This window comes from Eurosta solidaginis, chromosome 4, assembly GCF_040869045.1.
Source record: "Eurosta solidaginis isolate ZX-2024a chromosome 4, ASM4086904v1, whole genome shotgun sequence".
Classification (NCBI taxonomy): domain Eukaryota; kingdom Metazoa; phylum Arthropoda; class Insecta; order Diptera; family Tephritidae; genus Eurosta; species Eurosta solidaginis.
In genome coordinates this window covers 262,905,189-262,929,955 of record NC_090322.1, presented here as the reverse complement: position 1 = coordinate 262,929,955, position 24,767 = coordinate 262,905,189, and the positions used below count along the sequence as shown (strand labels likewise).

At 35.0% G+C, this 24,767-nt stretch overlaps 1 protein-coding gene across 2 annotated transcripts in view; it reads left to right on the top strand.

Moving 5' to 3' along the window:
• fog (folded gastrulation) overlaps window positions 1-23,926 on the top strand; it is a 269,781-nt gene extending 245,855 nt beyond the window's left edge. For both annotated transcript variants that reach the window (XM_067785883.1, XM_067785882.1), the window contains one exon: window positions 8,786-23,926. In XM_067785883.1, coding sequence (XP_067641984.1) covers window positions 8,991-12,824 — 3,834 coding nt within the window. In that variant the 5' untranslated portion in view covers window positions 8,786-8,990 and the 3' untranslated portion in view covers window positions 12,825-23,926. The remainder of the gene's footprint in view (window positions 1-8,785) is intronic.
• Window positions 23,927-24,767: the final 841 nt, after the last annotated feature.

Below are 24,767 nucleotides of genomic sequence, written 5' to 3'. Positions count from 1 at the left end.
GGCATTTTTGTACCAGTTTATTCATAATCCGAAAAAGTCTAGTTGCGAACTGTATTTTGTTGGACTGGTTTACGGATTTACTACAAAATGTATATGATAGTATATTAGGTGCGATCAGTGGTGGGCAAGCTTGGCTTTAAGTGCCGAATAACTTAATTCTTAACTTGATAGGAAGAAATTTCAGTCGTCATTGCTTTTATGTCTCAAATTCGCAGTGAAAGTTTTCTGGATAGTTTGACGAAAATAAAGGAAAAAGGAAGTAGATCCTTTATCTTTATTTGTTCTGATATGGAAAAATAAGTGATCTTTTGTTACAAAAATTACAATGACCCTTATTGTTTAAAACAGAAGATGTGACTTAGGGTATAGAATATTCAACCAATTTTCCTGCCACTTCGTATACGTTTTTCCGTTGATATTAACTTTATAAGCCGCAACAAACGCGCCGTGTGTTTTGCCTTCTCTAGAATGGATTAACCGGCAAAAAGTGTGTCTTGCAATAAAAGAGGAAAGGCGAAGTACTTGCTGTTATGCTGTTATCGAAGAAAGGTTTTCGAAATTGGCCCCAGTTATCGCGAAACGGGGACAGCCAGCGTGAGTTTTTACGAAACGGTCAAAATCGCTTATGCGCTTATTTGCCAATTGATGATGGTGATGATCATATCGCACGCTTAAATCAAAAGCGCTCAACTCACGAAATTATAATGCTCAGAAAACACGAAAAAATGTCTGCCTCTTCCATGCAATTCTAAATTTTTACACAGCCTTTTCTACTTTTTAATAAATTGTGTATAAAGTTCGGTAGGTTTTGAGGTAGGAAGTCATAGCTCGAAATTTCAGATTTCTGAGTTAGCTCCCTATTGATCTAAGTGTGCGATATACATTTCGACTTTTTCGTACCTTGTTCAGGAACGGTAGCATTTTCATTTTAGGAAAAAGTATATTTTTTAACCGCCATCATACGCATGAATAGAACAATTTAACAAGTCCTGATTTGATCGAAAGACGCGAAAGTATCGAAAAGCTTAGGAGGGTACAGGTAAATTGAATTTTTGCCTTCTTATTTACGGACGATTAAGTTTCAACTACAGTTGGCAAGCATTCGTGTACCTGTGATTTTTTCACAGCTTCTAAAAGATCGCAATAAATTTCAGCTACAGCTCTGAAGGAATAACCGTGCTTGACTGACTGCAATAGCATATGCTACCTGATCGGCGTCACTATTAGTAGCAATTACAGACTCAAACACAGCTCTCGTCACAGGAACGATTCGCCGTGATGCTTTATATAAATTAATAAGCTACTTAAACTGCGACTGTGTCAAGTTCATCTCAATTCTCTGATTTCAAGTAACGATTTGAATATTTGAAACGCTCTATTAAAAACCTATGAAAACCATATTCGTCTCTTATGCTTTGTTACTACGAAAATGTCCGAATAACTGTAATTTTATATACATAGGTATCTGCCGCTTGTGAGTGCGTTTGCAGAGACGGTTCTGTAGATTTTATTGCGATATCGCTAATAAGATAATAAGGAACGAAAAAGGTAGATGTTTTTACCTCAAGGCTAAACGCTTCGCTACCTCCAAAAACTCTTTGGCGTAATCTAAAAAGCTTGCGAGTATAGGGGGACAAACATGTATGCGAACTAAATGCTGACACCCTTAATGATGCGTTTGTGAGTAGTCCTGCTGTAAATCCTACTGCGATTTTCCAAATGCTTATGGGCGCTACTGTGGAGAAAATTTTGAGTTCAGGGCGGTATCCGAATGCGACGTGGTAAGGTGCTTACTTAAAGTTATATCCAATGCCATCGGGGTTGATGGTATACCAATAAAATTTGTAAAAATTATTCTACCATTTATACTGAGTACCTTCACACACATCATCAACCATTGCATCACAACTTCTCGGTTTCCTGAATCGTGGAAATGTGCTATAATAAGACCCGTCCCGAAGAAACGGCTTGCAAACTCGGTCCGTGATTATCGACCCATTAGCATGTTGCCCGCGCTGTCGAAAGTTTTTGAAAGGCTGCTAGCAGAGCAAATAATTTTGCACATTTCTAGAAATAACCTCTTATCACCACACCAATCGGGCTTTAGAGCCAAGCATAGTTGTACAACGGCACTACTTAAAATTCTTGATGACATACGCATACCTTTTGATAAAAACCAACTAACTCTGCTTTGTCTATTAGATTTTTCTAAAGCTTTTGATTCTGTTGACCATGCGTTACTTTCTTATAAACTTAAAACATATTTTGGATTTGCCTACAGTGCTTTGATGGTAATGGAGAGTTACTTAACAGGAAGATCACAACTTGTTAATACTGGTTGCGAAATTTCGGGGACCAAACACCTACCCCGAAGTGTTCCGCAGGGTTCCATTCTTGGGCCTTTGTTATTCAGTATCTTCGTAAACGATATCTTTTCGGTTTGTCAGCACATGAAAATGCACGCATATGCAGATGACATACAATTATATTTGTCTGGTAGTTTCACGGACGTAGCCAACCTCTGTCTTAAAGTAAATAATGATTTATTGTCAGTACAGAGCTGGGCCAATAATAATGGTCTCTGCCTTAATGCAACTAAATCGTTCATTTTCCCCATTTCGAAGAATAGGTCCGTTGATGCCCTTGCCTCACCAATATACATTGGAAACACGGCTTTACAAATTGTTTCTAGAACTAAAAATTTGGGTTTCGTTATCAACTCTAATCTAACTTGTGAAGACCACATCAATACAGTCATGGGTAAAGTGTATACCACTTTGCGCAATCTTAGGCAATCTGCACCTTTCACACCTCCGCATATTAGAAGAAAACTGGCCCTACAGCTTCTTTTGCCAATAATAAACTATTCAGAGCTCGTTTATAACAAGTTCGACTCATGTTCTGCACACAAAGTTGAGGTCGCCTTTAATCATGTAACTCGTTACGTTTTCGGGTTACGAAAATTTGATCATATTTCGGCTTGGAGGTCCAAGCTATTAGGATGGAACATATTTGACTACCAAAAAGCTAGAATTGTGATTTTTTTGTACCGCTTGATTGTCACAAAATCACCAGCATATCTTTTTGAGAAATTGACATTCACTAGGTCTCCCAGGACGAGTAATCTAGTTGTGCCTAACTTTAACTTCGTTGCTTCGACAAGGCTGTTTTTCGTCAACACCGTACGTATTTGGAACTCTATCCCAGCTGCAATTAGGAATAATGTAAACCAAAGCAACTACAAACATATTATTTTCAGTTATTTTTCTAGTCAACAAACTTAAACTGGGCATTTGTTTTATTTTTATCTTATCTTAATCTAATTTAACCAAAATTTAAAATTAAAAAAATTAAAAATTTAAAGTTTTGTAGTATTGTTTTTGATATGCTTGTTTTCTAGCATCTTTTATTTATTTATTTAAATGAATTATATGAATTATGTTTGTTGTACTACAAAAGACAATTTGTCTTATTGTACTAATGTATTTTTTCCGAATAAATGAAATGAAATGAAATATCTAGTGCTACATATTCGCAACACAATCAGTAAGCAAAAATTAAGAATTCATTCTTTGTGGTCTTTGTTCTGATTCAGACACGGTCACGGATAAAAACCGCTGAGACTAAGGGGATCACGATCACAGATCACGTTTTTCCTCAAAAAATCACAAGGGACACCAACAATAGTTCGAACTTACTAAAGAAAAGTAAATGTGTTGGCCAAGTATTATTGGTTATATTAAAGCTCTTTGGCTCGATTCTCATATGAGAAACATCAAAAACTTAAATGTTTCAGAAATTAGTTTCCACGCACCCAGGTCACTCGTCGGTAGGAGTCGGTATTTCCGAAATATACGAGATTTCAGCAAAGATCTATCTAAGTGCTTAAGTAGATGTCTCTCAGAATCGACATAAAACTGTAGTTGCCGTCAATTCGTAGATGATGATAAGTAATACAAAACTAAATGGAGTAATTTCTCGGCTTAAACTCGCGAGATGCATTTTCTTCTTATATATTACTTATTTTGTTCTGTTGATTTTCCGACAGGGTAAATTATTTAAAATAATCATAAATATGAAAAATCTTATACTTAAACGCTATTTAAGATTACAATATTGGTGTTTTTTTTTGCGTGCATACTCAATGCAGTTTTAAGAATCTTAACAAAACATTTATTGACCTAACGGTTGCTCATCCCTGTATTAAATTGTTTGATTTCACTTAACTTGGAAAAGTCTGAGTACACAACAGATTCTGTATCTGATATTGCCTTTGTTGGCATTGTTGCTTTTATTGTTGATGTTGGTGCGGTTGTTGCGACTGCTTTTGTTATTGTGGTTAAGCTGGTTTGTGGTGATCTTTGTTGTACCATTGCCGGTGTGACTTAATAACGTTAATGTCATTTCAATTATATTGACAAAGAATGATTAAATTTCTAAATGAATGCACAGATGAAGTTATTCGCTTTGCTAAAACTTTAATAATTGATTAGTGACAGTTAACAGATTGACTAACGGACATTTTGATGGGTATGGCGGGGTATCGGTGTGCCTGTAAATGCTGACTTAATAAAACTTTGTTAACATAAACCCTCATGCTTGTCATAGGAGGCGACTAAAATACCCAAATGTCCAAGGAGTTTTGTAGCGCAACTCTTTCAAGTGCAAACCAGGGCAATTTATAGCTTTTCCAACCCAATTGTCAACCTCACCTACAAGTCGTGAATCTTGTTTCGGGAGGGAGTGTGGGTGGGATGGTCTAGAAAGTTCAATGTGATCATATTGTAGCGAATTTAAAGGAAATTCTTGATTATTCTGCAGCTTCTATTATCGTTCGAATCGATGATCTATCGAATAAATAACTTAAATATTCAGTGTAGCAAAATTTTCTTTGTTTACAACTTTAATGTACTAGTACCTCACAATTATAATACTCTCGGACTTTACTTAAAGCGTGCAAACTGATTAATTTACATGTATATGTGTAAATAATGTCATCTCCATGCCATCATGTGACTGGTTCTCTCTCTTCTTCGCTTCTAGCTGCTAACTACATGTATATATGTGAAATATTCCCTTCGCTCTTAACTTTGCTGTGTCCATGTATGCGTGGCTGCTAGCTTTGATGTTTACATCTATGTATGTGGCTACTTGCTTTGCTGTTGTTGCGCATATATTTACTAGCAGCATAGTGATGTATAGAAATGCTTATATTCGCCACAATAATAAATCGTTCCCGAGATAGTATACTTTTTTGTTGCTTGTTGCTGGAAAGTACCGAATCTATTTCCGGCAAAGAAACATCAACTTCAAAAATATATCTCAAAAGCTTCGGCGAGTGTATTTAGCGCTGCAATGAAATCAATAACATAAATAAAAGTAATCTGATATGACTGTAAATATGGTGGGAGTCTCGTCGTAGGTATCTTCAAAATGTCGTAGGAAACATGTTTTCTAAACCCCGAATTCATCTGCCTTGTAGCCTGCATTTCGTGGTCGGCATATTATTTGTAGATGTCTTGAACCTTACCTCAACAAGTTATTTATTTTCATTTATTTATATATATATATATATATATATATATGTGTGTGTGTGTATTTAAGGCGCCCGCTGTGGTGTCATGGTAGCGTGCTCTGCCTACAACACTGAAGATGCTGGGTTCCCGCCCTGCCAAAGCAACACAGAAAACAATTTTTCTAAGCGGGTTCACGCCTCGACAGTGTTTGGCAAGCACTCCGAGTGTATTTGTATCATGAAAAGCTCTCATTGAAAACTTATCTATCTTGCGGATGCCGTTCGGAGTGGGCATAAAACAAGTAGGCCCGTCCCGCCAATTTGTAGGGAAAACTAAAAGGAGCACGGCACAAATGGGAAGAGAAGCTCGGCCTAAGGTAATCGCGCCTTACATTTATTTATATTTTAGTTAGATGAGTAGTATATTAATTTTGTAAATTTGTGTGTGTATGTGCTGTTTGGTTAATGCTCCCCTTCACATTCACAAAACAAAAAAAAGATTGACTATGTTTTGATTGAAAAAATAATGACTTTACAATTCGTCGGTTGCAGCTGCATCTGATGTTTTAATTTAACTTTTTCACACCAAGTCATTAAGAATGCAATATTGCAAACCTTCAACAGACAATAGAATCATTGTGAATATCTATTAATATAGATTTGATAATTTATTTTGCCCACTATTTTCGATTTAACTGAAATTCCGCAAATATGTAGATGTTTATTTCGATTGAAACTTTGAATTAATTAATAATACTATGAATGTTAGACCTATAGTTGTTTTGCAAATATAAGTACTCATCTCGTTTTATGGAAATTTGTTCAAAGATGCAGGTTTTTTTGGTGGTCCGCAGGTTGTCCAATCTCATATTTCGATGTATTCAATCTGAGGGTTGTTTGGCTCGAAGAACACAAGATTTTAAAGTAAAGTGCTGAAGACGGTCCTCAATTATTTGCGAGATATGCATTTTGACTGGATCTTATGGCCAGAACTCCTTGTTGAATATGAGCTCTGCAGTGATCTGTGTCTTTTACTTTGATATCCCGTCTGATTTAGGACATATATCAAATGATATACGCATGTGAGGTCTAAAGTAACATATAACATAGCTCGCTATTTATTTAATAACTCAACGGATTTTCGAGACATCGACCAAAGTATGATGCAAAGATCAGTGCCCTTTGTTTGGATTTGCAACCAGTTTCGGTGATAACTTGCAAATTGTGACGCTAGAGGCCCAAAAGCTGCCCCTTCAATATGAATATCAAACAAGTTTTCATATTGGTTAAACGGAATAATATTATTAACGTAGGATTAAGAGTAATAGTGTGAGTGAGACTAAGATCATAGTAAGAGCAGGAAAAGTAATAAGAATATGGTTTGGGAAAAGTAGGAATAAAGGGTTAACTTGAGGAGTCATGCCGAGTTTACATAGAACGCTTACTTATGTTGTTCGCCTGGAAGATGAGTTCAAGAGTTTGTGGAATGTAAAGCGAGGATAAAATAATCTTAACTAAAGGCGCTGTCAAGGAGTCAAGCAGAGGCAGGGCGATACAAGTTCTATGTAAGTCCGGCCTAAGAGTAACGCTAAGATTAGATTAAGAGTAATAGTGAGATTGAAACTATGATAAGAGTAAGAGCAGAAGAGGTGAGACAGAGGAGAGGCAGGTGGACAAATAGGGTAAGTCGAAACAATGTCTATAGGGCAGATCGGGTGGACCAGACAACATCGGATGAGGCGGCTCTGGGAGTGTTCAAGAGAAGAGTTCTTCGAAAAATGTATGAGTCTCTACGCGTTGGCGACGGCGACTACCGAAGAAAGTTTAATGACAACATGTACGAGCTTCATGCGGAAATCAACATAGGCCAGTGAATTAAAATGCAGCGGCTATGATGTATAGGCTATTTTATGCAAATGAAATATGACGCTCCAGCTAAGGAAGTATATTTATCGTAAGCCGCCTGTGGAAGCAGAGGAAGAAAGCGGTCCCACTCTGCTGGAAGGATCAGGCGGAAAACGATTTAAGTTCACTTGAAGTGATCAAATGGCGCCAGTTAGCAGAGCGCTATGTAAGTCCGTCCTAAGAGTAACGCAAAGATTAGATTAAGAGTAATAGCGAGATTGAAACTATGATAAGAGTAAGAGCAGAGGGGGTAAGACAGAAGAGAGGCAGGTGGAAAAATAGAGTAAGTCGAAACAATGTCTATCGGGCAGATCGGGTGGACCAGACAACATCGGATGAGGCGTTATAATCAAGTGAGGTAGCATTAATTCCGTCATCATCGATTGCAAGCTCGGTTTGATCAGCCCTAGGCGGCACATCGCTAAGTACTCTGTGGACATCAGTTATAAGGTAACCGTTTTCGTTCTTACAGGAGTTTGACTCGCTGCGTTATTCCTGATGGCTAGCTGCTCAAGCTCCTCGCAATTGCGCCTTTCTGCCTCTTCTTTTTTTTTGCTGTAAAGGCTTCGCTCTTCCCTTTTCAATTCTCGGTAGCGGTCAAGCACACTTCTTGTTGCGTTCGCTTGCATCGTGTAGACAGCGTCTTTTCTTCATGGTACCAGTTGTTTTTCCGAGACCGCTGGTTATTAGCTTTTTCGTTGGCGGCGGTACGAATTGGCTTAGAGATATGCTTCCTCTGCGATGCGGTTGACTTATGCTCACAGATAGCAGGTTTGAGAGTCCAGTTGCGAAATCATTGGAAGTCTGTTGCGATTGGAGTCTCTCGAGGTCTAGCTTTCCTTGTGTATTTTGTTCCTTGTCTTAGCCGCACAGAAGCGGGCGCGTATTTTGGCTGCGACCAGATAGTGATCCGAATCGATAACTTAAGTTATTTAAACAAAAATGTATACCGAATCTTAAGCCAACGCTTACATTTTTATAATATTATATTATAAAACTAAATGATACTAAATTACTTGAAATAAATTTAAAATTATGCCGCCAAGCCCTTATTAAAAAAAGACCCCGTATTACTATGCTAACTTAATAGAATCTGTAGACGACTTCCTGATATAATCACTATTCTTTTGTATATATATATTTTTAGACATAATTCTATAGTTTAGATCAATTACCTTGATTACTTCATGCTACCATTCATGTATGAATGATTCAATAGTTTTAGCTTACAATTAGGTAGCCATCAAAATAAAAAAAATTTACGTCAACTACTACATATTTGAACAATTAAAATATGCTTTTAAATTTATGCAGTATGCAGTAATTATAAAAAAAAATCTGTTTTTGTTCCTATTTCTATTTCAGATAAAGCACCTTTCAAGAAACAGCAACGATTAAAAGCGCAAATAATACTACATACATACATACATATGGACAAACCTAATATATACAATGAAAAACTACGACTACATATATATATGAAATGATTAAATATAATGCAACAACAACAACTTACTAAAGCTTTAACGCTACTTGTTGCAATACAAAACGCTTGTCACGATCATAAGCCATGATTACAAGAATAGAAACAATAACAGCAACGTTATTAGCAAAAACAGCAGCGACACCTACATATAGTCACAAATCTAAGTCAAGAGCAACGCAGCAACAAAACACAAAGAAAATAACTATAATAAACACACCAGCATCCACACAACAACAACAACAGCAACTACTACCTGCAAGCCAACCAAATGCAACGAGACGCGCGATAAGAATGAGAACAACACCAACAACAATGCGACGCTTTAGTTTAGCTATATTTAAATTTTTATTGTTGGCATGTGCATTAGCACCAACACCATTACAAATATTATTGCCAACAATTTTGCCACTACAACGGTCATTAGCTGTTGAAGCGTTACCGATTACCTCGAAACCCATTGAGAGCACCGCAGAAAATCTAGCCTGGCAAGCATGGCTTATGTTACCACCCGAGCAAAAGCAGTTAGAAAAATCACGCAAAGTCACACCAAAATCGATATTTTCGTTGCCATTTCGTGAATGCCCACCCGGCCATCAACTCTTTCAATCGCGTTGCATACCAACGGTAAATATCAATCAGAGCGAGCTGCTGAAACAGCAAGTGTTGGGTTTATTTTTAGGTAGCTCGCATGATGGTGGTGCGGGTGGCACAGGCACTGCTGCTGACAATGCATACGAATTTGATTATGGTGATGAAGAGTATGGTTTGGGTGCAGGTGAATCGGCGGTGATGTATGATGCACCACAGCAATTCAGCGCTGACAGCGGCGGCGACGGCGGTGTTGCCACTGCGGTAGGCACATTAAAAACACCACAACAACCAACACATATGAGCGATGAGCCGTTGAAATTTAATCTTTTCGAGCAAAAGTATCCAACGAGTGATTACGAAACGGATGTGAGTAGCGGTAGTGGTGGTGTAGAGGGTAGTGGTAGTAGTGCTGCACGGCCATTGACTGATTTCACGCCTGGAAGTGGTATGTCAGGTGAGGGGGGTGCGCGCATTCAAGCTGCTGTGACCAATAGTGCGCATAATGGTGCACAATTCAATTTCAATTCAACACAGTTTTTAGATGCGGTACAGGGTTTTATGCAAACGCATGTCACACTTAATAAAACAAGCAGCATAACTAATGTCAACAACACAACAGCTTTAGAGCAACACAACAACAATCGTACTTCATACGAGTCGCAAACAAGTAACCAACAGCCACAGCAACATCAAGGATTGACTGATTTACATGCAGCCAGTAGCAATATATCGGCATTTGCTGTCGATGAGATCGATGCGATCATATTACCTGCTGTGAGCACAAGCGACACCTCAACAACGCAGGTAGCCAGTAGTAGAGCTCAAGATGCTACAAGTGCTAATAGCACGGTTGGAGGCGACGACCTTGAACTGCAGCACATATCACTTTTCAAGGATGCTGGTAGCGTACAACTGCACGTTACAACGGTAACTGCACAGACAGTTAAGAACAATCGCACTGCAGTTGAGGAAGATGCAATACGTAAAGTCGATGATGATGCTGAGGATTTAGTAGCAGCGGCTGCACAACAACTACCAGCACAACAGCAAAGTAGTGTTGCACAATTTTTACGCGCCGATGCGCTCTTGCCTTTGAGCACTAGCGTGACTGCTTATATAAGTGCAACAACACCGCTAGCAATGCTAGCGACTACAACGAGCGTAGATGAAAACATACCCGTGACAACGCCACTCACAAAAGATGAACGCCCACGCAGCGTGTTGCCGCAACAAAATTCCGCGAAAACAGATACTGATGCGCAGGAGACGCGCTTTGTAACATCTACAGAAGCTGAGAGTACAACAAACTTTCAAATTGATGAAACAACAGTTTTTGAAGCAAATGAAGAAGAAGCAGAGTACGTCAAAATAGCGGGGGAGCAAACTTCACTGTTGGAAGCAATAAAACAGCAACAAAAGTTGGAGTCTGAGAAAATGAAAGTAGAACAGGCTGATGATGGACGTGTAGAAACAAAAACAACAAAAATAACGTATGAAGAAACAACAATAAAAACTAACGGCAACATATTCAACGACACCAAAATAACCACAGACGAAACGATGGAAGACTCAACAACAACAGTCCCACCAGTGAGTTTTGTAGCAAAGGACGCAGAAACGGTGGATGAGATGAAGCAAAAGCAAACAACAACAACGCTACTACCGTTATACAGCAGTGCAGTAATCACAGAGCCTACAACAACTGCCAAAGTCAGCTTAACCGCAACGACGGGTGCAGACCGGTTTCATAGCGCGCCTACAGCCGTCAGCACCGCCGTCGCACCAAGCCATTTAGAAGCGAATAAACAAGCTGCAGCCGCCGTCTCCCCAGCCGCTATTAGCTCTATCCATACAATAGAGGCTGCAGATATCACTGGAAGTGGGAAGGCGGCGGCGTTGACGATTGGTGAATTTAGTGAGGCCGCTGTGAATGATATGCCGGGGAGTGGCAGCAAAGATTTAGTGAATGTTGCTACCAGCATAAGCTTTAATGACAACAACAATAAGAACAAAAACAATAAAAATAAAAAAACACCGATACGCATTGTGGTGAAGAAGTCAGCGGTAGGGCCATCGGCCGCTTCAACGACTAGTGAAATAAATATCCAACAAGAATTGCGAATGATTAATGAATTGGTGAAGGGCCATCGACAATTGGCCGCGCTAAAAATAGCAGCTATAAATACAGCAACAAAAATACCAGCAACAACAACGCCATCGAAGTTGCCAACTGCAGTGGACACAAAGTTGGAGATGAAAAAATTCGCAGATCCAACAGAGTATGAGGAAAACGTGAATGATGGTGATATTGAAGCGGTTGAGGTGTGGCGCGATATTGTTGAGCCAAAAACAACAACGCAGTTAGCCATAACAACAATGAAAACAGAAGAAACCACAACAACAAAACAAACGACTCAAGTAGACACAAGAGCACTTAACTCTAGCACGTCCATATTCGTTGGAAGCGCAGCAACCGAAGCAAAGGAGTCTAAACAAATAATAACAAAACCACAAGCATCAGCTAAAATGGAAAGTGGCAGCAGTGAGCTAGCCAAAGCAGAAGCCACAATTGTAAATAAATCTAAAGTTACAGAAACAGCCAGAAAGATCATTGAGCTAGCGGCAAAAACAAGTGTAGAACCAGAGTTTGAGTACGACTCCGAGGCCACAACGACAACAAATACAGAAGCTAATGGTGCGACACTTTGGTCGCGGATCATGCCTATATTTGGTTTTGGTGGTGGTGGTGAGGTGACAGTAGAAGTTGAAGAGCTAGCAGCAGAACCAGTACCAACAACAACAACAACAACAACACATGAGCTCGCGGGCACCAACGTTTCACACGTTAGTAGTATTAGTAGTAATAAAAATAGTACTAGTAGTAGTATTAATAGTAACATTAGTAGTGGTAGCAGCAATAGTAGTAAAAGTAGTATAAGCGATATACACAGCATAAGCGTCAATGATATTAACAACAAAAATATAGATAGTATGCTAAACAGCAACAACAACAATGTTGATAGTCACATTCGTCAAAACAGTAAAATTATACGAATTGATCATTTAAGTGATAATGGCTTAGCAGCAGCAGTAACAACAACAAATACGCTCGAAGAAGCACCAGCAACAGGCACGACAACAATAACAGCAGCAAAAAATATTGCGGCTACGGAAACAGCAAACGAAGAAGATGAACCCTCCTCTACCTATTGGTGGTTGCCAACCGGCTGGCGACTTGATCGTGGCATTAGCTCAGAGCAACCGTTGCTATATCGTCTATGGTCTGCATTTCCTGAAAGTCAATTAAAAACCAAAGTTAGCACATAAAATTTTAAGACAAAATAAGTGGAGGAAAGGTGTTAAAAAATATTAGCTAATTTTTATGTAGTGAAATTTGAAAAGCTTTTTCTGGAACCAGTTAACAGGGCAAACTATGCATATGCCAGATTGGTTGTGCCCAAGTATATTAGTATTTATTATTATTATTTTTTTTTTTCATTAGAGCACTCGTACAAATATGAAAAATCATATAAAATAGATAAACAATGAACAATTTAACTAGTGCAATAGAGACCAATGCAAAAACTACAAATAAAAAACAAAATATACAAATTTTAATACATTAATAAAGTAGAGCTATAAGCGGAAATATACGACGTAAAGGAAGTCAGGTATGGACTAGAAATATGAACGTGAAGTTATCGAAGCACCTTCGGCGAATCAAAAAATTAATACATCGGTATTTTTTCGCAAATTTTGCGCTAATTAGCTGCGAAGAGGAAGAAATTGTAGCGCTTCTCTATGTAAATTCACGTGAAGTTGGTGAAACACCCTCGTGCACTTAAAAAGGGGCGCTTACTTACCTGCTAATTTGCGACAAAGCACCGTCCTTTCAATTTTTGTTTCGTTTACTTCACGTTCATATTGATACATATACTACTTTTAAACTTACAAAAAAATTAATGAATAGTCATATGAAAAACCGATCGAATAAAACGTAGTCTCGACCGTATATACATACTTAGCTTCGAAATATGCTTAGGACCAATTATAGTCCCGACATTAAAAAATATATTCCAAAAATTCCGAAAAATGTCCAAGCTACAATATTTTTAAATATTATATGTTTCTTTATGTATGCTTGTTTGTAACTCTCTAAGCTAGGCGGGCAAAGCAGAGTTAGACCCATAATGGCAATGGTTAAACAACTCGCTACAAAATGAATTGTGCTTAATAGCGAAGACACGAACCTCTGTGCTACGGAGCTAGCAAAATAAAATATCTAAGTGGATTGTGTGTTTTTTAGTTAAACTATATTTATTATTTATTTTTTTTTATTTATATTTATTATTTTAAAGCTAGCTACTTTTTTCTGGAAACTAGTGTACACGGCAGACTTTGTCCTGCCCGAAAATTGGTTTGTCATTTTTCGGAAAGGTAGCCTCCATTATTCTTTTTATTCTTGTCTATCCCTTATACCTTTTATCTACTTCTCACTCCCACTCGCGCTGTCACTCTCACTCCCACTCCACCTTTCACTCCCGCTCTCAATCCCATTCCCACTCCAACTTCCACTTCTACGCCCATCACAACTCTCACTCCCACTCAATCTCACTCCCATGTGGTTTTTGTGTTGAATTTTCTTGAATATACAGTCGCCAGTCATAAGGCGTTATTACATTTCAGTTGTAAGATGGTTTGTTATTGAGTCAGATGCATTGAAACGTTCCTCACGTAACAAAAATGTAACACGTTTTGTAATCTTTCAAAACTTTTTTTTTTATTTCCCAAATAGAAATTTGGTAGGAGTGGGAGTTTAAGTGAAAAAGAGAGTTGAAGTGGGAGTGAGAGTGGGGGTGGAAGTGATGTTGTATTGCAGCTTTGAATCTGCGCATTGCAGCTCATCATGCGAGAAATGTGCTACTTGTCTTCATATACCTCAGATAAGTTTTAAATATCGTTTTCTTTATTATTTCTATGGCGAACCCACATATTTTGTCACCAAGATCGGTGTCTTTCACCAAGTTTATCAAAGCTATTTTGAGCAAGCACCGTTTTAACGGAGTTTATATACTTTACAGTCGGCTCTTATATAGATTTTCTGTGCTTTAGTACTTTTTGGTGCTCGGTGGTTTTTCTGCTTACAACACGGTTTTTGATTTAGAACTCAGCAGTAAAATGAAAATGACACAAGGGATGATCATATTTTAACGGAAATTCTTGATCACATTGCAGTGATGTAATTTACAGTCGTTTGTACTTTACTCTTTACAGACTGTTGCGCTTTTGGATTTTTCAATACTCGAATATGCTAGCAGATTAGATACTTCTTACTTACTTATCTAATCTAGTGGTATAACTACCATACACTATTTTGGCATTTTTCTGAAAGGTGTCATCGTACAGATCATTTTCTCTAAACAAACTTATACTCCACTTCGTCCCGCTTACATCTAATTCGCATTTAAAGGTTTAACTGGTCCCAAGGTACCCCTCGGCCATGTGATAAGAACCTTGAAGAGTTTGGTTTCAAAGAATATAGCTCCTTATAAAATATGTAACATTTCATTTAAATACTTGGAAATTGCTCTACTTTTTTGACATTTTTCCCATAGGCATCAGAAAGTTACCACCTGTTAGTGCAACATGTTGCTAAAGATTTACTTATTATGGCGACTCGGAAAGGCATCAAAGCAGTTGAATTTTCGCTGACAAGTTTTTCATGGCAAAAATACACTTGGATCGTTTGCCAACCCACTGCCGAGGAGCGACTTCGCTTAGAAAACTTATTTTTTAAGTATTATGGTGCAGCTTTTTTCGGAATTTAAACCCAGAACCTTTGGTATAATAGTCCATCACCGCGCCAAAAAATGAGCAAACGGTCACAAAATTAATTAACTAAAAAAGTTTCCTCAAATAATTTAAGCTCCGATTTTGAAAACTAGTAAATAAGTTCATCTTCCTTTTCTTAATTAACCTACAATGACCAAAAAGTCTCGTTACTGCAACTTTAAACTGGGAATGTGTAAAAACTAGGCTTATTCTGAAAATTCTAGATTCCAATTAAAAAAAAAAAAACAGACTTGATTAGTAAACCAGTTAATGTTCTTCTTCCTGGTTTACCAAAACAGACCAAAAAGTCATACTTCGGAGTTTTGAAGGGAGGGTTTTGCGAAAGCGAGGTTGGTTCTTAAATTTTCAAGTCCAGATCTCAAAAATGAGTAAATCAACTCATATTTTTCTTGTTAGTAAATCAAAAAAATATAAAAGGAATATTTAGGCAAGTTTGAGCTTTGATTGGCAAAAACTAGGCGTATTCTGGGAATTTCAAGTCGAGATCTTTAAAATTAGTAAATTTTTTTCTTTTCTTTACCATTACCGATATGTATGTCATCTTTCGGCATACTCAAGTCTGGATTGAGCAGAAACAAGATTAATTTGTAAAATTTCAAGCTCAGTTTTTAAAACGTAGTAAATCGGTTAATCTGCTTCTTCTTAATTACCAAACACAGGCAAAAAAGTCATACATCGGCACTTTAAGCCTCATTCTAAAAGTTCTAAGCTCAGATTTGAAAATTTAGTAAGTTACTCCATCTTCTTCTTAATTATCCAACATGTCATACATGGGCACTTTACGTGGTGTAGGGGTAGTGGATCCGCTTTTCACACCGAACGTCTTTTTTTTTGTCATTATAATTTAAATTATATTTTTAAAATAGCACTTCTTGGGTATGAAATTCATACCTTTTTAGGTTTTTATCTAGTACAACACCAAAAAGTACGGTTTTGGAATTTTTTGGGCAAACCTTCGAAATTTTTATAAAAAAATTCAGATGCCAAGTATGGATTTACAATTCAAATTCTAAAATACTGTGGATACTTGGTTTGATTATATTCAAAAAGTTTTCAAAGTAAAATGGCTTTTCAAGTTCAATTTTCAACGAGAATAATTTGAGGAAGGGTCAGATTCTTTAGAGTAACATAAACCAAGCAAATGTTTATAATTTGAGCTTATTCTTTCAGTGTATATATAAAAGTGTATTAAAAAAATAAACAAATATTAAATTATGCGATGAAGAAAACATTTCTTTTAATCCGAATATGTACACAAGCGACTAAACAATAAACAAAAGAAATTAGTTAAAACCTACCAAAGTTCACGTAACTGTACGATACGTAAGTTAATATATGTAATACAAAATTTAAGTGAAGGGAAAGGGACTCTTGTAAATTTTGCGCTTAAGTCGAGTTTGCCTGATAAGCCTCAAAATATTTAGCAAAAAAAAGAAGAAATAAACAAAATTTTATAAAAAATAAGTCAGATTGTCGTTCACTTGTATTTATTTATATATAAGGCCGTTATTGCTGTTGATATTTTTTATTGTTTTTGTTGCTGCTGTTAAACTGATTTCGATTTATATAACATAAAAACATACTTATGTAGTATATATATGTATATTCGTATGAGTGAAAATAAACTGATTTAAATATATGTACGTACTTTTTTGTTTTATTTTTTTTTTATTTGTTAAATCTAAGGGTAAAAATGAAATATTGTACATTGTACCTAGCGGTGTTGTTGTTGTTGCTGTTGCACACAGTGGTCTATTTTGAAGACATTTTCGCAATTAATTTATTTTAGCTATAGATGAAGGAAAAAAAGTTTATGCCAATACATCCATCCGCGTGGGAACCAAATAATTAGAAAACCTCAAAGATTTTTTTTTCGGTACAAACAGAATTGCTGAACATATCATTGGCAACATGTTGCATCAAAAAGTAGCAGATTTTGATTTCACTAAAAAAAATCCAGAAATGCAGAAATTGTCGTATAAGAAATGGTAGGCATTCCTTTTTTTTAGAAACAATATCTTACTGAGCACCAAAGCTATATAAAGTTTTGCAAGTTTAACAGTCCTCGTATGGCAGCATTAACTTTTAACTGCAAACAATAAAGAACTTTAATATGATAGACTACACACCGAAAGCAGTGAAGCTAGCTAAATAAAATAGTTAGGTTTGTTGTTTTTGAATTAACAGTTATTCAGTAAAATTCAACGCATTATGGTTAGTTCACGGAGTTTTTTGTCAAGAGGACAAACGCGTATAAACATTTCAACAGAAGAACAACTGTTGGTCTTAAGTTAGCAATATTCTGTAAAAATTTTAGACTCTCAAACAATATTTTTTGGTTTTTCTGTTAAAAAAACTGATTTCATTTGTCATTTAAACAGCGAACAACTGTCAATGTTGTGCAAATGCATCTGCTAATTTTAAAGGGTTATTTATGCTCACGGCGGTCACTACATTTGTTCTTATGACTTTCGCGCCACAGAAATCTCTTTAATATCAACAGCTACTTTTATTTTTAACAGTTTTCATTGGTACAATTAGAGTGATATTGATAACACACCAAAGCTAGGCAACCACCGTGGTATAGTGTGAGCGTGCTACGCCTACCACACCGAAATTCCTGGGTTCAAGGCCTGGAAAAGCAACATTTAAAATCTTTAGAAAAAAGTTTTCTTAATTAGAACAAAACATTTGTATAAAATTTTTTTACGGAACTTTGGCTTACATTGGATGAACTCTTTTTTTTTTTAGTTTGACTGTTCAACTGCTCAATTCAGAATCAACAATTTGAGCGAAGTTGATTCAAAAGCTATTTGCGATGGATTAAAATTGACAAAACGATCGGTTGAATTGACACATAATTCGGTTGATTTTCCCATTATTTTTTTCTTTCAGTGTAGGTTTTGTAAGGGAATTTCGGTTAAACAATTTTGAATAAAATTTTTTTTTCTTTGCTGTTATTAATCTCTACTACTCATTCTGAACTAAATAAATTTTATCCGTGGCTTTCTTGCCTTAAAAATAACTTGGCTCTCTTCAACTGCTTTTAAATGATGCTTCTAAAGAATGTTTAAAATGAAAAAAAAGAAAAACAAAAAAAAAAAATTCTTTTGAACGTCGATGTATTCTGATATTTATATTTTGAAGAAATTTTGTTCGACGGAATAGGATTTTCGAGTTAAAAAAAAACAATTTTTTTAGTGTGTAGAATTTCGAAATATAAATAGCAAAAACAAATCGAGTTAAGTTTCCAAAACCATTTTCAATACTTGTTTTCGCGACCTTTATGAATTTCAGATGTTGCCTGCATACAGAGTAAATACTTATTTTGTTATCACAAATTTCTTCAAAATAACCCACTGTGTTGCGCGTATAAAGCTGAGCCTTCATGAGCATTTAAGTAATACCTTAATACACACGTATATAACCAAATACATACACAGATACACAAATATGTTTTGTTTTTTCAAAATAAACACATTTTGTATGAGGTCATTCGCCGTTTTGTGTAAGTTCCAAGATTATTTTCGGGAATTGACAAATATTCCAATGCGTACAAGACTTTTGTTTTGTGAATAATTTCTGTGAAATCTACAAAATTATATTTCCTTCTTTCGCACTATTTAACAATTTGGATTTTTTTTGTCCCTGGGCCTTTTACTCCATGCTGTCTTTAGTACAGTGGCACAAAACGGCTAATGCTATTGCAATATTAACTAACCATTGTGATGTAATGTTAGAAATAAGTTAATTTCTAAGCAATTTTTTTTCTATTCAACAAACAAAGTATATGTAAATAAATGTAAGCGTACACAATTTCCCACTTTGTAATTTATTATACAATTTACTATGTAAGTTTGTATGCCTTAATTTCAAGCAAAAATATGTCCATTGCGTGTAAAATAAATAAATAAATATTTATCTAACTTTTTAGTTATAAAAAAATGTATTGTGTAGTCAATGAATTCTAAATAATCATCACATTTAAATAATAATAAACTTTTGTAAACTTTGTATATATGTAAATTTATAATTTATATAGTCGTATTTTAATGTAAAGTTTGGATGATATATTTTAAAACTTTTTTTTTTTCAAAATTTAAACCAATATATACGAAAGTCGTTTATTCTACATATTTAAAAGCTAATAAATTTTAATGCATGATGTAATGAATGTTGTTTTATAATTTTGAGAAAAAAGAAAAGTCGGCCTATATGGCAACGCTAAAAGGAGATATGCTATAGTGAGCAATCACGAACTTTGTTTCGTACTTCGTAATTTTATCTTAGTTTTCGGATTTCTCCCCTGAAAAATTATTGAGATGCCGCGAAAAAACTTATATAAAATGAAATTTTACAGATGCTCCAGTTATTATTCTTTAGTCTAGATATGCAATTTCGGGAAAACCAAAAATTACACAGTATAACAAAAATAGAATTTTTAGTTGCAGCAGAGCCATTTTTATACACAAAAAATATAGTGCATTGTTTACACTTTTCGTAGTGCTATTAAAACTAATTTTGGTGTACTTTTAATTTAAGCACTAAAATAGTGCAATATTTGGTGTAATTGAACAACCTTACACTTCTTGGAGTGATATTAAAACTAATTTCAAAGTCAACGCTATTGCTCGTTGTATGAGGAATAGCAGATGTGAGCAGCAAGGCGCTGTGATATAGTGGTACCGTGATCCACTTTTCACACTGAACGTTTTGGGTTTAAGTCTCGGCCGAAGCAACATCCAAATTTTTTTATTTTTATTATTACTACAATATAATAATTTTAATAGTAATTTTAGAACAACACTTCTTAGGGATGAAATTCACATTATTTTGGCGGTTTTGACAGAAAAATTTTGTTGCGAGTAGAAAGGGAAGTTCGTATTGACCATTTTCGCTAGTACTAGTTAAAGTTCAGCACACCTGTATTAGTACGTTCGTCATTGTTGGGGATATAAAAATGCAAATTAAATCTTTAGCAACATGTTGCAGCAACACAATGCAGCTGTATTATGTCTTCGATAAAAATTTAACAAAATTGGTAGAAGAAGAAATGTAGGCTAACCATCATCCATCATCCATCAAAAAACATTTTTTATGAACAAAATTTGTGTTAATAGAACACAAAGTTAACATGAGAAAGCGGCCATTAATATGAAATACTTCTAATTTTATAAGAAGCAATATCTCTTTGGGCGCATGTATAACATATTGCCGACTTACACTGTCTCGGAAAACATCCATACATAGTGATGACAAAACCAAATACATATATGGAAATAAACTAACAAATTTTCCAAAATTTTCCAATTGGGCATGTGTTCCGTCAATAGAGAAAACCCATATTTACTGTGGCTTGCATGGAATTTATTGTGTACGGGGTTTTGTGTTCTCGGGATATTACCTTTTAAAGATTTGATTATATTAGCTTTTTAGCCATGCTCGGTGTTCATAAAAATACCATGCTAAACCCATTTTGCAATCAACTTTGCGAATTTTGGTGAAAATACTAAAAAAACAGCCTAAATAGTTGTGAGCTTATATCTTAAACTTTATATCCGATACTTGATAAAGCAATCACATATCAATTATCAGAGATATTCAGTATTGGAAGAACTTAAATTTTCCCTCATCTTGAAAACCTTTATACAAGTTAATCGCCGGTATCACGGAAGACGAACATTATCTAGTAAAAGAATATTCTTTTGTTTGGAATATCACCCTATTTTAGTGTCCAGTTCGAAACGTCCTATCTCAATTTTTTTTATAAAAGCCCTAACACTCCACGAGTAAAAACGCCTAACTAGAAAAAAATTCATTTTGTCTTTATAAATAAATGACAAATTATTACAAATGGAAGCTCGATTTAGAAACTGGTAAAAACTGGGGATCGCTATTTTTATTACTTTTCGAACTCGAAAAGAAATAGAAAAATTTTCATCTGAAGAGGCATAGGCATACGCAAAAATCAATTGCTGCGCTTTTTTTTAAGTTTGAAAACCGTCCCTAAGGAAAATATTTTTTTTTATGTGCTGTCTATTCAAAACGAAAATCTTTCTAAATTTAGTATACGAATTTCAGCAATGAAGAAAAATTCCATGTATATATAGCAGTTTCCTTTGATCTAAAAAAAAGAAAATATTTCGAGGAAGAAAGTTCGCTGGCGAAAAATCATTCCCATTTTTGAAAAAAGTTGTCTTAATGTTTTTATAACAAAAAGTAAAAGTGGACATGGTTTGTCTCCTTCTCTTATTGGAAATTCAAGTTATAAGAAGGTAAGGTATCTTAAGGGCCTCAAAGTTGGATCTTGGCAGTCGCCGTGCCATTTGCTCTCGTCCCACTACAAATAGCATTTCGTTTGGAGTTTTTACTCTGTTATTTTCTCTGGTCTAAAACACTACGCAGCTCGTAGCAGAGCATAATAAATGCTCTCTGCTCTAATCATGTGCAGAGCCGGAGCAGTAGCAGAACATATTTTTCGCTGTTACTGCTACATTAGAGTAGCAAATGCAATCACTGGACAACAAAACACAAATTTAAAGTTTTCTCAATCCAATATGATTTTAACAGGAAAAAGTGGTAAATTAATTAATATATTTTGGTTTAATATATTAAATTTAATTAAAATAAAACTAAACACACAATCAAGTTGGAAATCTCTAATAACAAAGTAAATAAATAAAATTTACTGAATTCTGTGAATTAGAGAAATAAATTTTATAGGCTGAACCACAAAACAAAAAAAAAAAAAAAAAAACACCAAAATTATAACTTTCCTGCTAGTATGTATATTAAGATATTTTTGAAACTAAAAAAAAAATAATAATGAAGATAGCCATGATCATTATATGATTCAAATACCTTATAAATTGGCACTTCTAAAGGCCTACTTTTTATGCAGCTCACTTAGAATGAATCAATAAATGTATTTTAGCGCATTTATCGACGAAATTGATGATTTCATATTTACACACATACAAGCGTACATCACAGTAATTTATACTCAGTGAGAAAATTGCAATTACTAGTTTTTAATATGAAATAATAAAACTGAAAGTCAGGGGCCAAATCGTAACATCCGTGATCGTATAACTCCTCACGTAAAAATATGATTTTCCGATTATGACATACGTGAACGTACTACTTCTATCGTAATTTGGGATAGCAACATATGTGACGAGTAACTGAACGTACACGTTACGTTTCACTTTCATTCGAACACAAACTGGCGATCGTATACAAACATATTTCATTCAAATTGTAAATAATTGTTAAAATATATGACCAAATAAAATATAATAATAAACTCTTATTATGAACAAAGGTCGAAATTAAATAACCTTAATCCAAGCCAAAAAAAATATAGGAGAATTAATGGCAAGGCACCCGCTTTGGTATCGGCTTGCTTCAAATGTAACTTTTTTTTTTTTTTTTAATGGACGTTGTGGCAGTGCGCTGCCCTCAAGTGGCCCAATGAAACCAAACTTCTCCAGAAAGTAATTAAAAGCTTCGTAAGTTAAACGAAATCTCTTCAAGAAACTGCAATAATTTTTCGTTACAAAGATATAATACATAAATGATATTCTTACGCTTTGTTCGATAAGTCGAAAGGGTTACTGCACTCTCTTAAACGTCTTCGGACTATCTTTTCAACGCCTTCGCTATTACTGGTGCTCACACAAAAAATTAAATTTGATCCATCGCAGTTCTTTACTTTATTTTTATATTTTGACAAGCAATTTGACAGTTCGAAATCCATTGTGAGCTAAAAATACAATCCAGCCTAATGTGGATCGTAGAATTTATTGTGAATTGAAAATAATTTGCGTTCCGTTTGCTATCGTATGTTATAATCCCATTTTGTTTATACTTTTGACGAATCACGTAATTCTTTTTCGTATGGTTGCCGATCCGTGATCGTATGTTACGATTCGGGCCCAGTATAAACTCTATTATACTCGCTATATTAATGCTAGAATGAAAAACGGCAAAATAATAAAAACGAACAAAAAAAAAAAAAAAACAAAAACCAAACTGAAGCTCAAGAGTTGATTCTTAGCTCAGGTCAAACTCTTTGTAAATAAAATATATAATTTCTCTTCAGATTTTACCATATGTTTACCCTTACCTTCCCAATACAAAGAACCCATTTTTTCACATATCTCCGCATTAAAAAAAATTAAAAATCAAAAAAACAAAAAAAAAAAAAAAAAACTGGCATATGTATATTTTTACAACTTAAACATTTTGAATAAATTGCAACTCTATTTTTATTTACTGCGAAAAATTTAATATTCAACAATTTTCTAAAAAAAAACAAAAAAGATTTAAGTTTTACTAGAGAAAAAATTGTTTTTTTTTTTTAACAGTTTTATATATTCAAAAAAGCGTATTTATACCAAAACATGCTTAGTTATGTACATAAATAAATTTAATATTGTTGTATGTACTATTAAATCAATAAATATGGAAATGTTTGCAATATGTTATATATGTATAGTTTAATATATTTAGCGATTGTGGAAGCATTAAAACGAATAAAAATTTTAATTTTAAATATTAAACTTTATCAGAAATGCTGTTTTATTTATCAAACAAAAAAAAAAACAGAAAAAGTTGGCAAAAAAATATTTGATTGAGCTCAAAGCTATCATTTTTCCTTTATAATTATATTTTGTGCAACTGATTTGTTTTACGGTTTTCACCATAAAATAGGAAGTTTACTGAAGCTTTATTAATATCCTAAAACTCTTTTGAACGATTTTTGGTGACTTCAGTTGTTCGGGCGGGTTCCTTCGCAACCTCTAGTGATACACCAAAATATGTAATCAGCTGTGCTTGACCGTCCACATTGCCTAACTGAATATATTAATCTTGCTTTAGATTTTTTTTAAAATTAAGCTAAGAAAGAAAGAGGTTATCAATGGTAAGTAGTATTGTTCCGATACCACCTTGTACTCGAAACCCGTCGTCATATAAAAGTATCGATAAAAGTAACAATGGTCCAAAAAAGTACTCGATATTTACTAGTATCGTACTCATTAAAAAGTCCAGTAAAATTCTCAATTGCGTCATAAACATGAAAACCTCGCAAATAAAACGATTCTTCATATAACTTAGTATGTTTGTGAGGTTTATGGGGCTTACGCGCTTTGCGAGTACTCATTAGTTGCCCTTTACAAAAACATTGGATTATGGTCAACGTAAACTTAGATTTCAGTACAGTCTATGTAAAATTTAAATTTATTCATTTACTGGTAACTTTTGAATGATCAAAGTGTGTTAGGTTCGGGTTGTTTAATCCAGAATACATGTCTTGGAACCAGAAAAAGGCCCAGTATGAAGAGCGGCCCATAAACTGCAAAATTACCCTATATTTCCCATTTTTATTTTAAATTTCATGCCAGTATTGTTAAA